Source organism: Microtus ochrogaster, unplaced genomic scaffold, assembly GCF_000317375.1.
Source record: "Microtus ochrogaster isolate Prairie Vole_2 unplaced genomic scaffold, MicOch1.0 UNK4, whole genome shotgun sequence".
Lineage (NCBI taxonomy): Eukaryota > Metazoa > Chordata > Mammalia > Rodentia > Cricetidae > Microtus > Microtus ochrogaster.
Window position 1 is genome coordinate 10814964 of NW_004949102.1, and position 16088 is coordinate 10831051.

The 16088-nt window shown below is 46.3% G+C and overlaps 1 protein-coding gene across 1 annotated transcript in view; it reads right to left on the minus strand.

Moving 5' to 3' along the window:
* Positions 1 to 15238: 15238 nt before the first annotated feature.
* Positions 15239 to 16088, minus strand: part of Slc35b4 (solute carrier family 35 member B4) — a 21669-nt gene continuing 20819 nt past the window's right edge. Inside the window, exon 10 of the mRNA XM_005365802.3 lies at positions 15239 to 15734. Coding sequence (XP_005365859.1) covers positions 15488 to 15734 — 247 coding nt within the window. The 3' untranslated portion in view covers positions 15239 to 15487. The remainder of the gene's footprint in view (positions 15735 to 16088) is intronic.

Genomic DNA, 16088 nt, shown 5'->3' on the forward strand with positions numbered 1-16088 from the left:
TCATTGAATAAATGGGACCTCCTGAGACTGAGAAGCTTCTGTAAAGCAAAGGACACTGTCACTAAGACAAAAAGGCAACCCACTGACTGGGAGAAGCTTTAACAGATACAATCCTTGTCCATATTTAGTATGTTCTGGCTTTTCAATTTCAGGCAGTATGACACACGTGATGTACTGTATCATCTGAATTCTGGACACATCCCCCTGTTCCTGAGACCGAGTGTCCTTTCATGGTTTTTGACCATTGAATTTTTTCTGTTCTGAGAAATATGTCTCATGATGGACTGTTCATGTCTTTTATATTCTCTTTTTTCCTTAAAAAAGATGAATTATTTCTTTGTTGGCTTTAGAAGTTCTACGTAGATTCTGAGTGTGAAGGCTCCATGGGTTTAGTACGTGGATATGTTGTCCTGCCTTCTTCCTCTCTCTTGTTGCTCTTCTCACCAGACTTGGAACAGGCAGAAACCCCATCCACGTCAGCTCAACCCATCACGTCATACAGGAATCCCCAGGAGGCCCGCTCTTCCTCCTAACTGTCCCATTCCTAACCTTCCTGTTTTAGATAACTTGCTAAAAAAAAAATGGTCCTTTGGTATGTGAATTATTCCTCTTCATTTTTAAGTTGGGAAATGAGTAAATGTTTTCTATTTCTCCCTTTAGGAACCATTTGGAGTCAATTCGGTTTCTATATTCCTCAATGACCTTAACTAACTAAACATAAGGCACAGCTTATGGGTGCTGACGGCTGCCACATTGCTTAGCGTACTTTAGGGCCATGCGTGTGTGGGACTCATGTGCATGCATGGCATGACGGGAGGCAGAGCTTGCCTTTCCTTCTTTCTTTTTCCTTATGACAGTCTCAATTCTGCACGAAACTTAACTCTGAATTTACAAGAAATTCTTGTTCTCAGGTTGAGAGTCTCAAGGATAAATTCTGTGAGATCAAGGGAGCCTGCTGGCCAACACATTCCTCGTGCCCAGCACTTTGTATATAGTAGCTTGCCCAGGAAATAGCTGACTGATTGATTATGTGATGTATAGAGCCACAAAATGTTGACCCTGTGTATCTCGAAATCTGAAAATCTTCATACTCTGTGGACCAGGACATCCACTTCAAGGGATATTTTCTAAGAAAGAACTCTGATCAATGCAGATGGATTTATAATGAAGATTTTCATGGGATCCTTAAAAGATGAGAGACATTACACGAATGGATTTACTTAAATAACCATGAAACCCCCACATACTAGACTGTCACACTCATTAAAACGGGTTCTAAAGAACAAAAGAAGTATATACAAAGCCGTTGTAAGTGGATGAAACAGCTGAGAACTATCTATTTAATCAGATCCTCAGATTGGCATATGGTATAAAGGTGTGTGTGGTGGGGGGAGCTAAAAGAACACTGGGTGGTGGTGGTGCATGCCTTTAATCCCAGCACTTGGGAGGCAGAGGTAGGCAGATCTCTGTGAGTTCGAGACCAGCCTGGTCTAAAAAGCAATATACCAAATGTATGCTGTGGCACCAGTACCAGATATGTTCATCTTGATACTATTTTTGGCTTAGGAGTCTCTAGAAATCAATCAATTAATTAGGATAGCATACTTAAAAATAGCAATTCCTGTCTCCCCCCCTCCTCTCTGTGTGGGTCTGTACACATGTGCACACATGGGAGGACAGAAGTTGACTTCAGGTATCATCATTCTCCACCCAGCTTTTTGAGACAGGGTCTCACTGAGCCTGGATCTTGCCATTTGTCTACCGTGGCTGGCCTGTTAGCCCCACCACCACCACCTAGCCTTAGAGTCGCAGGTGCATGCTGCCAGGCAGAGCTTTAAAAATAGAAACAATTTTTTTGTTTGCCTTTTGAGACAGGGATGCTGTATGTAACAGCCCTGGTTGTCTTGGAACTCTTACAGACAAGACTGGCCTTGAACTCAGAGATCTGCCAGCCTTTGCCTCCTGAGTGCTGGAATTAAAGGCATACACCACCATGATGGGCATAAATAGGAACAGTTAGTTGGGGATTTTATTGCTGTGAAGAGACACCATCACCATGGCAACTCTTAGAAAGAAAACATTTAATTGAGGTGGTGGCTTACAGTTTCAGAGGCTCAGTCCATTGTCATCATGACAGGGAGCATGGCGGTGTGTAGGCAGATGTGGTGTGCAGGCAGATGTGGTGTGGAGGAACAGTTGAGAGATCTACAACTTGCAGGCAACAGGAAGTTGACTGAAAGTCACACCGAGGGAAGCTTGTGCTAAAGAGACCTCGAAGCTCGCCCCTATAGTGACACATTTCCTTCAACAGTGCCACTCCCTTTGGGGGCCATTTTCTTTCAAACCACCATGAATTCTTAATCCTTCATAGCACATTGTCAGTAATGGGCTACTTCACCATGTATTCTGAAATTTTGTTTATCATCATATCTTCCTGGTTTGCAAAACAGAAGGTTGGCATCATCCCTTGAGGGCATTCTGGGCATCAGGAGTGAAGGAGGTACATAACATATTTTCTATCAGCACTCGGAAAGCTTGTGGCTGTCACCGTGAAGCATATTTGTGGCCTCAGCATGCAGCATCCGCAGGGGTATGCAGAGTTCTGTTTACTTTGCGACAGACACTTTCATTCGCTCTTGGCGGGAGATTGTCAAGCGCCATGCTCAGCATTGCTGCCTTCCATAAATTATCAACCATGGCTACATTTAGGCTACTTAAGGATGCTTTGGGGACCTGAGGTTATTTTTATTAGAAAATATTGTGATCTTGCTGTGTGGGTGATTCCTGTTGAGATCACCATGGGACCCAGTCATCATACTTGCCTGAGATATGTATCCATAGGGTCACAAGCCCTCCTGCCTTGAGGCAATGTCCATTTTTTCCCCTCGACAGCTTCCCCAAATAGTTTGCTAGAGATACCCTGGGAGAAATTATGTTTTGGCAAGTTGGGAATGCCTTCTGGGTTCCTCAACGGCAGGGTTTGAAGGAATAGTATGATTGTTCTGCTTTTAGGGATCTTCTAAGATTGGTTGAAGGCTCTGTGGCCACCCAGGAAGCAGAACTTCCCCTTCAGGTTTCAAGTCAAGGGATGGGAATGGATGCAGTATCAATGGCCAGGGTACCTGATTTGGCATATACCACAAAGGGTATCACTTCCTCCATGGAGGGGGGACTCTAATGTCAGGTGGATCATTAGAAAACTCTGAACCAAGCCCCCATTCCTTCCTCAATTCCGTGGCAGGGAATAATGTCTACCCTATACTGTTCTCCTAAGCATGAATCTGCCTTTGGCTTCCTACCCTGCTCTTCCTTGAAAGCCCTTTGTTTGGCATTAACTGCCCCACTTCAAGTCCTTTTTGCTTCTATGGCCAAAGAGTTTGTACACTGGTAGGAAATTCTAAGAGTAACAACACACAAGGAGAAAGTCAAGGCCATGTGTTGAGGGGCAGCCACTGGAGCTGCAGGGTCACCAGGCTTCAAGGTACCTGGTAACCAAGAATGGACAGAATCCTTCCTTCATCTTCTGAGCATCACACTGTTCATCTCCCCACTCCTGCTTAAAGGAGCTAAAGAAGCTGGCAAAGACGGAGTCTGACAATATCACCACCCTGCCAGAAACGGGGCTGGTTTTTTCAATCAGTTTTCCCCTGTCAATTACAAGTGTCATTTCTGTCATAATCCAACATCATACTCACACCTTGAGTGAGGACTGTGATTTTTGAGCACCAATAACAAAGCTGGGCTTCCCAAAGACTTTTGGGACAAATTCCAAACGGCACAACAAATGCCTGACCTTCATAAAGACTAGAAGCCTTTTGTTTCCCAAAAGATGACAGCAAAATGCTAATCTTATTGCTGGTGACAAACCTTCTGTCACCATCAGCTGCCTTTGATTTTTCTGTTCCCCCTAAAAGCCATTCCCAGTTATATATTCTATTGGGTATGACTCTCTTTACATAATTAACAGCCTTCTGCAGAGGGTAATGGATGAGGAAAAACTCTGCGAGGAGGAGCTGGTCTCAATTCATCTCATGTCTCTTACAGGAAGACATGCTCTTCTGCACCAAATGCAGAGGATGCGATGGAGGATTTCCATGGGGCCTTTCTAGAATGATCTACTAGCAAATTTGGGTGCATATTACTGTAAACTGCTGCATACCATGTGATTAGAAGATTAAGACAGAGTGAATTGCTAATCTTGTCGGGCCAACTGTTTTCTTCCTTGATAACATTTGTGTTATTCCACTCCGGGTGATGAAAGAGAGTAATTGGCTGTTGACACTGATTGAAGGAAGGAGACGTGCCTTCTCTTTTTTAAAAAAGAGAATTAATTATCTCGGTAAGGGAGGTAACAATTCCAACAACGGCTCTCACAGCTGCAAAACAGAAGTGAACTGTCAGGGTGTTTTCATCTCTTTCTTTCCCACCTGTTTTTCTCCCTTTGATAACATCTTTTCCAAGATTTAACACATTTACCAAGGAGGGGAGGGGGAGTCTGGGGAGCCTTCAAAAGAGAAAGAAAAAAATTAGCTCTTGGAATTTGCAGCAAAACCACCGCAAATGTACGTGCGTGGCATTTGCATGTGTCAGTGTCTAAGGAAGACATCATAGGCAGATGGAGGTAGCTAAATCTCCTTATGCCATTCAAGTCATAGTAAAGCAGCAACAGACATCTGAAACTGACCATATGTCTGCAAAGAAAAAGGATCCAGGTAAGTTGATACATCCTGGTTGACTGAAATCCTTCTCAACATACACAGAGTAAAATGAATGAAAACCTACAAGATGTGGTGTATATCTGAACTGCAGCCTATAGACTGGGCCTTTTCACTCACAGGTGGAAAACAAGGAGATGCCAAAGCACCTCACTATTATCCCCAATAACACACACGGGACACTTTGTTCCTTGTGTCTGCACCTTGAAGGGCTGCTCAGCTTAAAGTTGTCATTCCAAAGAAACAAGTCATGGGGTGAGCAGACCGCAGCAGCGGTTCACTCTCGCCATATGCATTTGCTTTTTTCCACCACTGAAACAACAAAGGGAGGGATTACAGTAGCGGCTGGGGAAACTGAGGCAGCAGTCTAGGGAAGACAGGCTTCCTGTTGCATCATGAAGACTTGAAAGTGGAGGCGATCCACAGGGAACTCCATAGTGCTTCCATGTCCAGAGCTAAGAGTTAATGAAGGCTCCTCCTCTGCTCTAAGCAGGACAGGGTCAGACTCTTCAAGAGGGAAGGGTTGGGTCATTCTACAAGGGCAAGACTCTGACACCCAAGGAGCTGGCTGGCAGTAACAGCTGAGTGGAGTAAGAGCATCATCAGCACTAGTGATGGCCGCATGAGGAGTTATTTAAAGCAAAGCCTTGGAACTATAGATTTTATGCCTCACAAATTGATTGTATTTTCATAATCTGTACGCCCTCCCCCATCTCATATAAGAAGTGTGGTTAACTTCCAATTTCTCTGGCTTTAGAAAATAACCAACTAGACATGGTGAGTTGGGGACTTTGGATCCTTGAGGGGATGACAGCATGACCCTTTGCCTGAGGGACAGCCAGGTAGCAGTGATGGGGGGGGGCAAGTTTATGTGGCTCATAGTTCTGAAAGTTCAAGTATAACAGATGTCCAGGCAGGGCCTCATTTCTGTCAAAATGTAGTGGGGAAATGTAAAAGTGAAAAACTCTAGGACAACTCTGAGGCTTTTCAGCATTAGTGCTCCCCCCTCCCCTGGGAACCAAGGACCTAACAACTTCACGTGCACATACTGGGATGTTGGGGATTTTCCATCTCCCTGAGTCCTTGTGAGTGTTCTCCAAATAGAACTCAGTTATTGGGATAGGGGCAAGATAACCCTTGGTGTTGACTCAGTTCCTGATGTTTTGACTTAATCCCTGGAAAGGGGTCAAAGTAACCCTCAAATGTTTCCTCTTACCTCACCTGATCTGGCAACTGCCCTCCAGCCCTGGCTTAGACCAATCATTGTTAATAGCCCTTTGAATAAGCCAATCCTAATAGTTGAAGAACAACCCTGAGTCCCCCCCTCCTTTCTATGGCTTTTTGCTTTAAAAATGGCTTGTGACAGGCATTCGGGGTGTTTTGGCTTCTCGAATGCTGAAGGACCCTGTCGCAACAGAATTAATTAAATCCTCTTGCTTTTACATCAACTGTGGTGTGAAAGTGGTCTCTTGGGGCGACTCCTCCTCGGTGATTGGACTTCAGGGTCCAACAAAAGAAATCACAGAACCTGAGTGATTCGGGACCCACACTTGCTCTTTTTATAAAAAGCCTGTCAAGCTAATCCCCTTCTGAGGCAGACCCTCACAAGAAACTAATGCTTGTCACTGGGTCCCACTTTTATGGTCCAGCACATAAGTGATCTGCCACTGCAATAAAACACCTGGAAATAATTGCTAAGGGAAAGAAACATTTACTTGGTTCCAGGTTTCAGAGGTCTCAATGCCAGGGTGCTGACTTCCATCACAGTGATGTCTAGGAGGCAAACAAACACCAGGGTGGAGGAAGTATGGTGAAGCAGAGCCGCTGACTTCCCAGTGGACAGGAAGCCATTGGGGAGACTCTGAAGGCATGCTCTCAATGGCTGGCTTCCTCCAAACTAGATCACACTTTCTAGTGGCTATTATTTCCTAATAATATCATCAGATTATGACTCCATCCTCGTGTTAGGTCCACTGATTAGCTAAGAGTCCTTATTTTCTAATTAACCCCCCAAAGCCCTACCTCTGAATGTTATGTTGGTGACAACGCTTCCAACACAAGCTCTTGGAGAGAACACTTCACATCCAAACCACAGTCTACCACCTCAATGTTGCCACACTAGGGGGCAAAATTCCAGCGTGTGAAACTTTGGGGGACATAGCCAAGCCATGGCAGCAGAGTAGGCAGAAGCATGCTGTTAACTGATTGGTCCAGAAGTTGAGTGTTATCATTCAGACATTCTCTGCAAGGATGAAGGGTGTAGCATCATGGGTGGGAAGTTCAATCTTATTTCTCTATCTAATTTCTCCCTGTATCAGAGAGCTTGGGATTCTTGGAATCTGCATTTTTCCATCTTTCCCAGCAGAAATCTTAGATGAATTCCTCTGATGTGATGGCAAGTGTTGCCAGTTTCTAGAATCTAGAATCACCCCTGGATAGGCCTGGGAGGGATTAGCTTGGCTGTACTGAGGTGAGCACACTGTGAGCGGCACCATTCCCAGGCCGGGTCCAGGACTGCTCAAGTGGAGAAAACAACACACCTTCCTTGCTGATTACTGATGGGATCAGCGTCTCCAAGCTCCTCCCACTGTGACTTCTCTGCTATGAGACCTGCAACGTGGAGCCAACACACTCTTTTTCCCCTAAGCTGCTTTTGTCAGGCTTCCTTCTCACAGAAACAGGGACAGAAATAAAGACGAACAGCACTCCTAAGATCTGGCTGGAGGACAAAGCAGAAGCCATTGGCTTGCTCTCTGGTGTCTGTATCCACCTGCTGTAGCCCTGCCATTTTACAGCAATTTCTGCCATTTCCTGGGGTGGGGGGATCGTGCCAACCCCAACCCATCCATCCTTGTAAAGAGTAAAGTGCTGGGTTAAGGGGCTAAACTGGGGTTCCTGTTCTATGCAGCTCCATACAATGCTGATGCAATTTTTATAAAAGGACGACAGTTTTCATTTCCTGAAAGAATTGCATTTGCAAATGCATCTGCAGAGGCCGTTGTCTAGAGCTAGGCCTGGGCAACACTCTCGCACTAATTCTCATTTAATGGAGGGTTGAGGCAACCTAGTGGATAATGGGGAATGCAGTACACTTCATCAGTGCCAGAGATCCTGAATCATGAAAGCTGAAAACTCTCGTAATGATCCTCATAGAATGGGTGAAGATTCGTTATCAAAGTCTAATTCGGGGATGGCTCTTAGCCAGGTAGATGAGATAACCTAATTAAAATGCTTTCTGGAACAGAACCGGGAGAGATGAAAAGAACAGTTAACACACACATTAAACATTCTGCAAACTACGGAGACCTAAGCAAATCATTGTAAAAGCTGTGATGTAATTACGTTCTGCTTCACATCTGACAGTGTTGGTTAAGTTATGTGCTTGAGCACCAGGAGAGACAGTACCTTCTGGTGTGAACACCGAGGAACCAGCCCTGGCCTGTCTTGTGACCAGATTTCTAAGGTTTTCTTTTCTTTCTTTTTTTATTGTTTTATTATTATTAAAAATTTCCACCTCCTCCCATTTCCCTCTCCGTGCCCCTCCCCCTCCCTCTCCAGTCCAAAGAACAGTCAGGGTTCCCTGCCCTGTGGGAAGTCCAAGGTCCTCCCCCCTCCATCCAGGTCTAGTCTAGGAAGGTGAGCATGCAAACAGACTAGGCTCCCACAAAGCCAGTACATGCAGTAGGATCAAAACCCAGTGCTACCAGCACAGGGAGGCAGAGGCAGGCGGATCTCTGTGAGTTCGAGACCAGCCTGGTCTACAGAGCTAGTTCCAGGACAGGCTCCAAAGCCACAGAGAAACCCTGTCTCGAAAAACTAAAAAAAAACAAAAAACAAAAACAAACAAAAAAAAACCCCAGTGCTATTGTCCTTGGCTTCTCAGTCAGCCCTCATTGTCCGCCATGTTCAGAGAGTCAGGTTTGATCACATGTTCCATCAGACCCAGTCCAGCTGGCCTTGGTAAGCTCCTATTAGATCAGCCCCACCATCTCAGCGGGTGGGTGCACCCCCCCCCCCCCCCCCCGACTTCCTTGCTCCTGTTCTCCGTCCTTCTGCTTCTCATTTGGACCTTGGGAGCTCAGTCTAGTGCTCCAATGTAGGTCTTCCTTTTCTTGTTTGTACTAGAGAATAGGGCATGAGCTCTGGGAGCAGCAAAGCCGATCCTCTGGGAAGAGTTGAGGTGCATTGCCGGCATTTAGCACGTGGAGATTTATACCAGCGAGTAGAGGCAGATACGAATCTCTCATTCCTGGGACTTTAGAGGTGGCAGAGTACAGAAAGCCCAGCTTCTGGAGTCTAACAGCTCAAAACCCAGCTCTAACACAGGGACAGTTGAGGTAAGTTAGGTGTTACCTCAGGCTCCCGGTGTGTCAAAAAAAAACTAATTTCCCTTACACTGCTGGTTTCCCATGGGGGTTGCATTATATAACTATCAAAACCCAATGTTAGAGATTCTGGGAACCCCACACGAATGTGTGTTTGTGCAATCCACTTCTTTCACTGTGATAAATTCCAGCGATTATCATTATGAGCTCACTTGACTTCCGAGTGCGTGTGTGCTTCACAGTCGTGTATGGTAACATATGCTAGTGCTGATTAGGAAACAATCACACCTAAAATAGCTTCAATTTAATGATGAGATGACTACATTAATTTGCAGATAAAGAACATCGCTAAAAGCTTTGGCTGTTGACAAATCCTGAATAGTCACGTGTTTTGTTTTTTTTTTTTTCCCCCTGGGAAAGAGACTTTGTGACACGAACAGAAAACTCAGTGATATGCACTCTTTTTGATAGGTGCTGGAATGATCGTGTAAGAAGGGGGACCTAGGAAGCTGGTTTCTGTGACATCTTCCCAAGCGCTGGTGACTCTTCCCAGCGAGTGGCATCTGGGGTAGAGATCTGTGGGGGCTGTACAAACAACTGTTATGCTGCTGGTATCAGAACCTCAGGGCACCATGTACAAGAGCACTCTGCTCATGAAAACACACGGGTTACTCAAGAGCTGAACCAAACCATAACCTACCATCTCGAGAGCTGCCTCTTCTCAGGCCTGCAGATCAGAACATTCTATAGAGTCCAACATGTTTTATGCCGTGTGACGTTAGCATGCGGGGACTCCGGGTCATTCCAGTTCAAAACTGTAGGCTGGGGACTACTTACACCCCCCCCCACTTCTGCCTGACAGAGACCCATGACAGCTGTGAAGAGGAGGGATCCTTAACGCATCTTGCATTTTTGTTTGCACATGCATGTTACTGCACAGCCCGACTACCAACAGACCTAATGGCAAGCTGCCTGGCGCATGTGTGACTTCTGTGTAAAAGATTTATGTAAAAGTCATGTAGTTTATAGAGAAAGGGGGCTGGTCACACAGAATTTTAAAAATCAACATTTTGGAGAGATTGGCCGCAGATGCTACCACAATCTTCTAGGATCCCAGAGGTTGGCCAGTCTACTTTAAACTTGGGAAGCAGAATCAGGCAGTAGCCTAGGAAGGGGCCTCTTCCTGGTCCAGCTGTACGACATTAGCTGCTGACAATGGCCCACAGTGGAACGTCCCACCACACGCAAGGAAAGGAGGGAGCGCTCTTGAACCACACACAAGCCCCTGAAGGCAATGGTGATTGGATGCACCTGCAGGGATTTATCACTTTTATTAAGAAACAATGATTGCAAATCCAAGATAAAAACCAGATGTCTGATGAGTTTTTTTCAGAGGTGAAAAATGGCTCTTTATAAGAAACGAAGGTAAACAGACGCATTCAGTGCGGCAAAGCATTTTATTCAAAGAACCTTCCTTTCCTCCTTAACTGCTCGAATATCTCATAAGGCTGGCAGTGATGTCTGATATTTACACAGCTCCGAGTCTGAATGCTCACTGATGTCTTCTGGCTGTTCGGCTGCTACAGGCTCCCTTCTTTTCGGATCTTTGTTCTTGAAATGAAATACTCAATGAAGCGCTCAGAGGCTGAATGAGTAAGATCCTCGCTTCCATAATTTGTAACTTTTCAAATCACCCTTTTTTGGGGAGGCTGAGGCCATTCTCTGGAAAGAAGGCAAACAGCCAACATGAGGAAGCCCAGAGGCTTTCTGTGTGGCTGGGAAATAAGGCCGCCTCCCACTTTGCTTGAGGAGTCTACCTTCCACCATTAAAGATGTAAATTAACTCAATCTGTCAAAGGCATCACATGTTCAAGTGCAGACCAGGCCTTTTCTGTCTCTGGCTCTTTTGCTGCTTGCCTCTTGCTGGTGATTCTGCAGGCAAAGCTCTGGGCAAATGCCTGTGATACTCAGTGTAGACAAATACACACAGCTCTCCAGGCAGCAGTCAGCAACAGACTTCAGTGGCTGCGAGATGGGAGTGTGGCGGTCACCAGGAAGCCACTTCAAAACCCTTAAGGAGTCTGTAACGAGCTCCTGGTGAGCGTCTTCCTGAGCATCAATTCTCCATGGCAATGCACACACCAGTCTCATCCCTCCTACCACCCGGCATCAAGGCAGCCGAAAGCAGGATAGCACTCTACACCCATCGCCAATAACAGCCCCCGTTCCTTCTCATGGCTGGAGTCACTGGGGTATGTCCCCTTGCTTGGCTTTCTCACTAGCCAGCTAATGAGAACTGGGAATAGTTGTGAGGAACCGTTATGAAGAGTGAGGAGGAGGCCTTGGCAAGCATTCATTTCCTCATGTAACACATGTCAGACACTGTGCCAGGCGCCGGCAGTTCAGAAATGAATTATGCATGCTCCCCAGCCCCTTCCATTCCTAGAATGTCTACAGGGAGGAAACTTCTAGAAAGAGAGAATACACTATAAAGTTGAGAGGCATCGGTCTCCCACCCTGGCTCTGGTCATAGCAGATATATTCCAAGACTTGAATATGTACTTAAATATTATTCGTACTTATTTCCAAACACTACGCCAACCAATAGGGAAAATGAGCGCATTTCGTCTACGCTGGCAGTTCTCTCAATGTTAGCATGAACTTCCACAGACAAGATTCGGTCAACTTCAGCAGAAAGCCAACTGAGACCAAAACGCTTTGTTGATCTAGCACGAGCAGAACTCCTAATTCTATCTGCTTCTAGCCGCAGAGAGGACCTTAGTTTCAGATCTTTACAATGTGGTTTCTCCGAGCGCACGTGTCTCACCTGCTCAGATTCACTCAAACTGCTTCTCCGACATCATTTCCACCACCCGCAGCTAATTCACTGATTTAGAATTATCCCTGACTTGGCATTTCCCCTTCCCCATCTCTAGGCTAAAAGGAATCAAGTAAGAAGAGACAGGTAGCAGGGATTCTCTGCTCTTGGGCTGGAAAAGAATATGCAGACAGTTCAGACAAAGCTTCCGTGTTCACACTCCCTTTAAACACTGCCATGTTCCCTATACACTGCACTTTTCCAGCAGCGCTTCGCTTACAGGAACACTATATAAAACATGCTGGACAGATATAAACACCCTATAAAACTCCTAAAAAGATAGCAAGAGGCCCCAAAGAACAGAGGCATGAGCAAGAATGACAGGTATTGCTCAGTAGGAAATAGCAAACGGAATGCAGGTGCAGTAAGGGACCGGGGTACAGCTAGGAAGAAAACTGCAAAAACCAAAGCCCGGTCCCAGAAGGGAGAAAGAGGGGTACAAAGGTTGAGAACCCTTGCAACTATCATGTGCTTCTCCCAGACCAGAAGAGGGAGCTACGGGGACACCAACCACCCTGGCAGGGAACTGCAGTGCTGTGCTTTGGTCAACTAGGCGGGAAGAAGGGAAAAGGAAACACACAGCAAACCCCATCACCTACTGAACTATACGTCTGGCTAGTGTATTGTTGGTTGTTTTAGTTGGATGAAAAGAAAATAAAAGAATCCACAATATGTATGGAACCCTGGGTTTGATCCTCAGTACTGTAAGAAAAAAGTTCAAAAGCTGAAGCGATGTTTCTAATAACAGTGATAAAGATAACATTTACAACAGAATGTTGGTTATAGGAGACGCAGGGATGAAATAGAACTCAAGCACCCACCGTCCCCTCCCGCCACCTCGGCAAACACACCAGTCAGACTGTTATGTGGGCACACAGAAACAGTACATTTCCTGGCTAGCGTCCTGTGCTAGCTGACTCTTGCTCTAAAGTACGCTTATGTCTTAAGTTCTACATTGAGTTAAACTACATAATGTTTCTGAAACTGAACGAACAAGGATGTTTAGTAGACATATCTCTACATCCACTGACTCTAGCCTTGGTAAGATGGCTTATTTGCCTCTTTAAAATTGTTACATGGAAAAAGGAACCAGGCCAGAGGAACAGCTTTTTAAGGAATGGTTTTATGAATGGATTTGGAGATGAATCCTAGTAAGCAAATCCAGCCAGGGTAGGAAAGACAGACATCAGACTGTTCTCTCATTTGCAGTTCCTAGACTTTGTGTAGAGACAGAAAATCACGGATGTAGATGTGATCTGAAGGCAGAAGCAAAACTGTACAGAGGAAGAAAGGGGCCTCACGGGCGGACAGCAAGGAGGAAGGGGGGGGTCAGAGGGGAAGGATGTGCTCAGTCGTATGAAGATGTTCCCCCACAGGACCCATGTGCAATGAAAATATATAATGAAAATTAAAACAAAAAAACTTTACAAAAGCAATTCTACAAAGTATTAGCAGTGTCTGTTAAACCCATTTCTTCTATCTAACTAGCATGTAGGAGGAAGCAGGCTGGGCCTGGTGTGCTCCGTCCTTCCAGCTCAACATCGTGTTTTGTGAGTGCCCTGACCTCCTATTTGTCCCTATATCTCTTTTAATAAGACTCACAAAGTATTCGTATTAAGAGGGACAGACATTCTGAAATGGCGGCTCCGGTTCAATCCTGTCTGCATCAGCCAGTCTCAGGTAACTACAAACTGCATCATTCTCACGGGATGGACAGGAGAGCGCAGGGAAGCTGAAGGCTCGGTCCTGTTAGGAGTAATCAGAATGGAGCCTCAGGGGCAGATTCTCCTGTTACACAGGAAGGAGAGGCCGCTTTATTCCAGCCTTTTAAGGGGAAATTTAACACTTGGTATTTATAGCAAGGCTGGGCCAAGCGACACCACATATTTCAGGGCAGTCAAGGAGTTTCTGGGTCCATGAATGGAGTTCGCATCTAATTCGGCATCTTTGTGAATAGAGCATTACCAGCACTGGGAAGTTGTCAGTCTGTAAACCTGGGGACTTAGATGGAGAATCAGTGCCTGTATTTAATGTAACAAAAAAGCAAGGCCGTTTTAACTGCCTTCCCCAGGGCCCCGGAGGATTGGGGCACTTCTCTTTACTGCTGCCGTTCAGACCCATCAAAGAATCTTCAGACAATGGGATAAAGAACGACAGTGAGTCTCAGAGACGTGGAGAGCCACGGCTCAGTTTAAGAGCACAGTCTGCCCACAGCAAAAGGATGAAAGGCCTTTGTCTATACGCAAGAGAAACAGCGAGTTTAGCTGCTTGCCGAGGAGCCGACAGCTAGGTAAGGTTAATGGGGGTCTCGGTCTAAGTGGAGAAAAGAGGAACTAAAACAACACACTCTTCAGTCACATACAGTCCAGCTGAGGGCACACACAAGCACACACACACACGTGCTATCTGACAGGGTTACTCATTCTCAAGACTATCCATGACAAGAAAACCAGACCTTCAGAACAATCAGCACAAGGAGGCGTGTTTCTGTATGTAAACATGTTCTGCTCACATGCAGCCTCCTCCCCACACCCATCAGGAACAGTCTGATAATCTATGGGAAATCAAGCCCTCACTCTGGTAGTGGGCTTTGACCTGACTCATACATCACACTCACACCTATGTATCAATCAGTGATTTGACAGGTGGCGGCTCTCAGAGTGACAGGAAGAGGTGCCTTCTAAATACCAGGCCTTAAAGCTTGTCACAGACACACCTGAAAAATGAGTGTGTGTGGCTTCACGAGACAACTGTCTCTCAGGGCGCTGATGGAGTGAGCTGTGCTGGGCCATGCTTCCGTCACCATGTCTGTAACCGGCTGAGGAGCTTCATATGGGAGATGGATGGAAAGGGCTCCCTCTTCTCAATCCACTCCCAACCTCTTCCTTTCTAGTATGCCACAAGCGCTGCGGGACCGCTCTAAGAGCAGAAAGCAGCAGGTACAGGAAGCATGTGGTCCTTGCACTGATTAAAATAATAAAGTGATGCTCCAGCATCAGCAGCATCCAGCTCACGCATCACCGGGGCTCCGCCTCTTTCCCATCGCACTGGAGGGAGTTCAGCCGCATCATCCCCGGGGTCTAATTTGTCACATGCCCACCAGATCACTCAGTGCCCGACTGTGCCTGGAACATGGGCTACACTGTAAAGTGCTGAAGTGTGGAGGGGTGATGGGGAAAGAGGTACACAGCTACAGAAGGGTAATGGCTGTCACAATAACGCTGTTAGTAGCAACAAGGGTGGAAACCCAGTGGCTCAGAGGACCTGGAATTCAACAAGTGTGGTTCTGATGTTCTGGCACACAAACAGAAAAGCAAATGCAGAGGCTACCCAAGAGTCTGCCTGGTAGCCTTGTCTGTGTTGTTTATTCTGTCTCAGGGATGCCTATGCGAAGTCTACAAACGCTGTCTGGCGGCCAGGAAAAGCAGATGCGTCTCATCCTTCCCAGATGCTCTGGCCAGCTGGGTTCAATACTGTGGTAATCTCACATTAACCAAAGTGAAATGATGACCAGACCTGCGCCCGAGGCCTCTACCATGTAACACTGCTCTGTCTGTCCCCAGCAGACCTCAGTCCTTCTTGTCATCCTTTGGCAGCTGACTCTTTGTGGTCCCTAGGTTCTTCCACACCTCTGTGTACATTAAGGTCCCAATGAACACAAACAAGGTGCCCAGACAGTGCCACAGAGTGAACGGGTTCTGGAAGTACAGGATGGAAAAGATGAGGCTCACAAACTTGCGCAGAGTCACAACCAGCGTGACGGTGAGTGAGGTGCACTCTGTTGTCAGGATGAACACACCCCGGATGCACACGTATCTGGAGGACTGGTTAAGGCTGTTCTCTGTAAACAGTCAGGAAGGGAGCTTTAGGTGCGACTCCCGCCTTCACCCTGACATGCTGAGAGAACACGAAGAGCCACTCTGAGAACCCTCCTCGGTAGAACTTCCTGAAAGAGTCCAGCCCTGACGTTCCTAACAGCCCATTACTATGGACTTTCATTACAGTTTATAGCAAAGGCCACCTCCACAGCAAGGCCAGAGCGGCATCGTCACGAAGGTGGTCCTGCTCACCTTTATTCCGTCTTGTCCTCGGAGCCGGGCGATGGTGGCGCACGCCTTTAATCCCAGCACTCGGGAGGCAGAGGCAGGCGGATCTCTGTGAGTTCAAGAC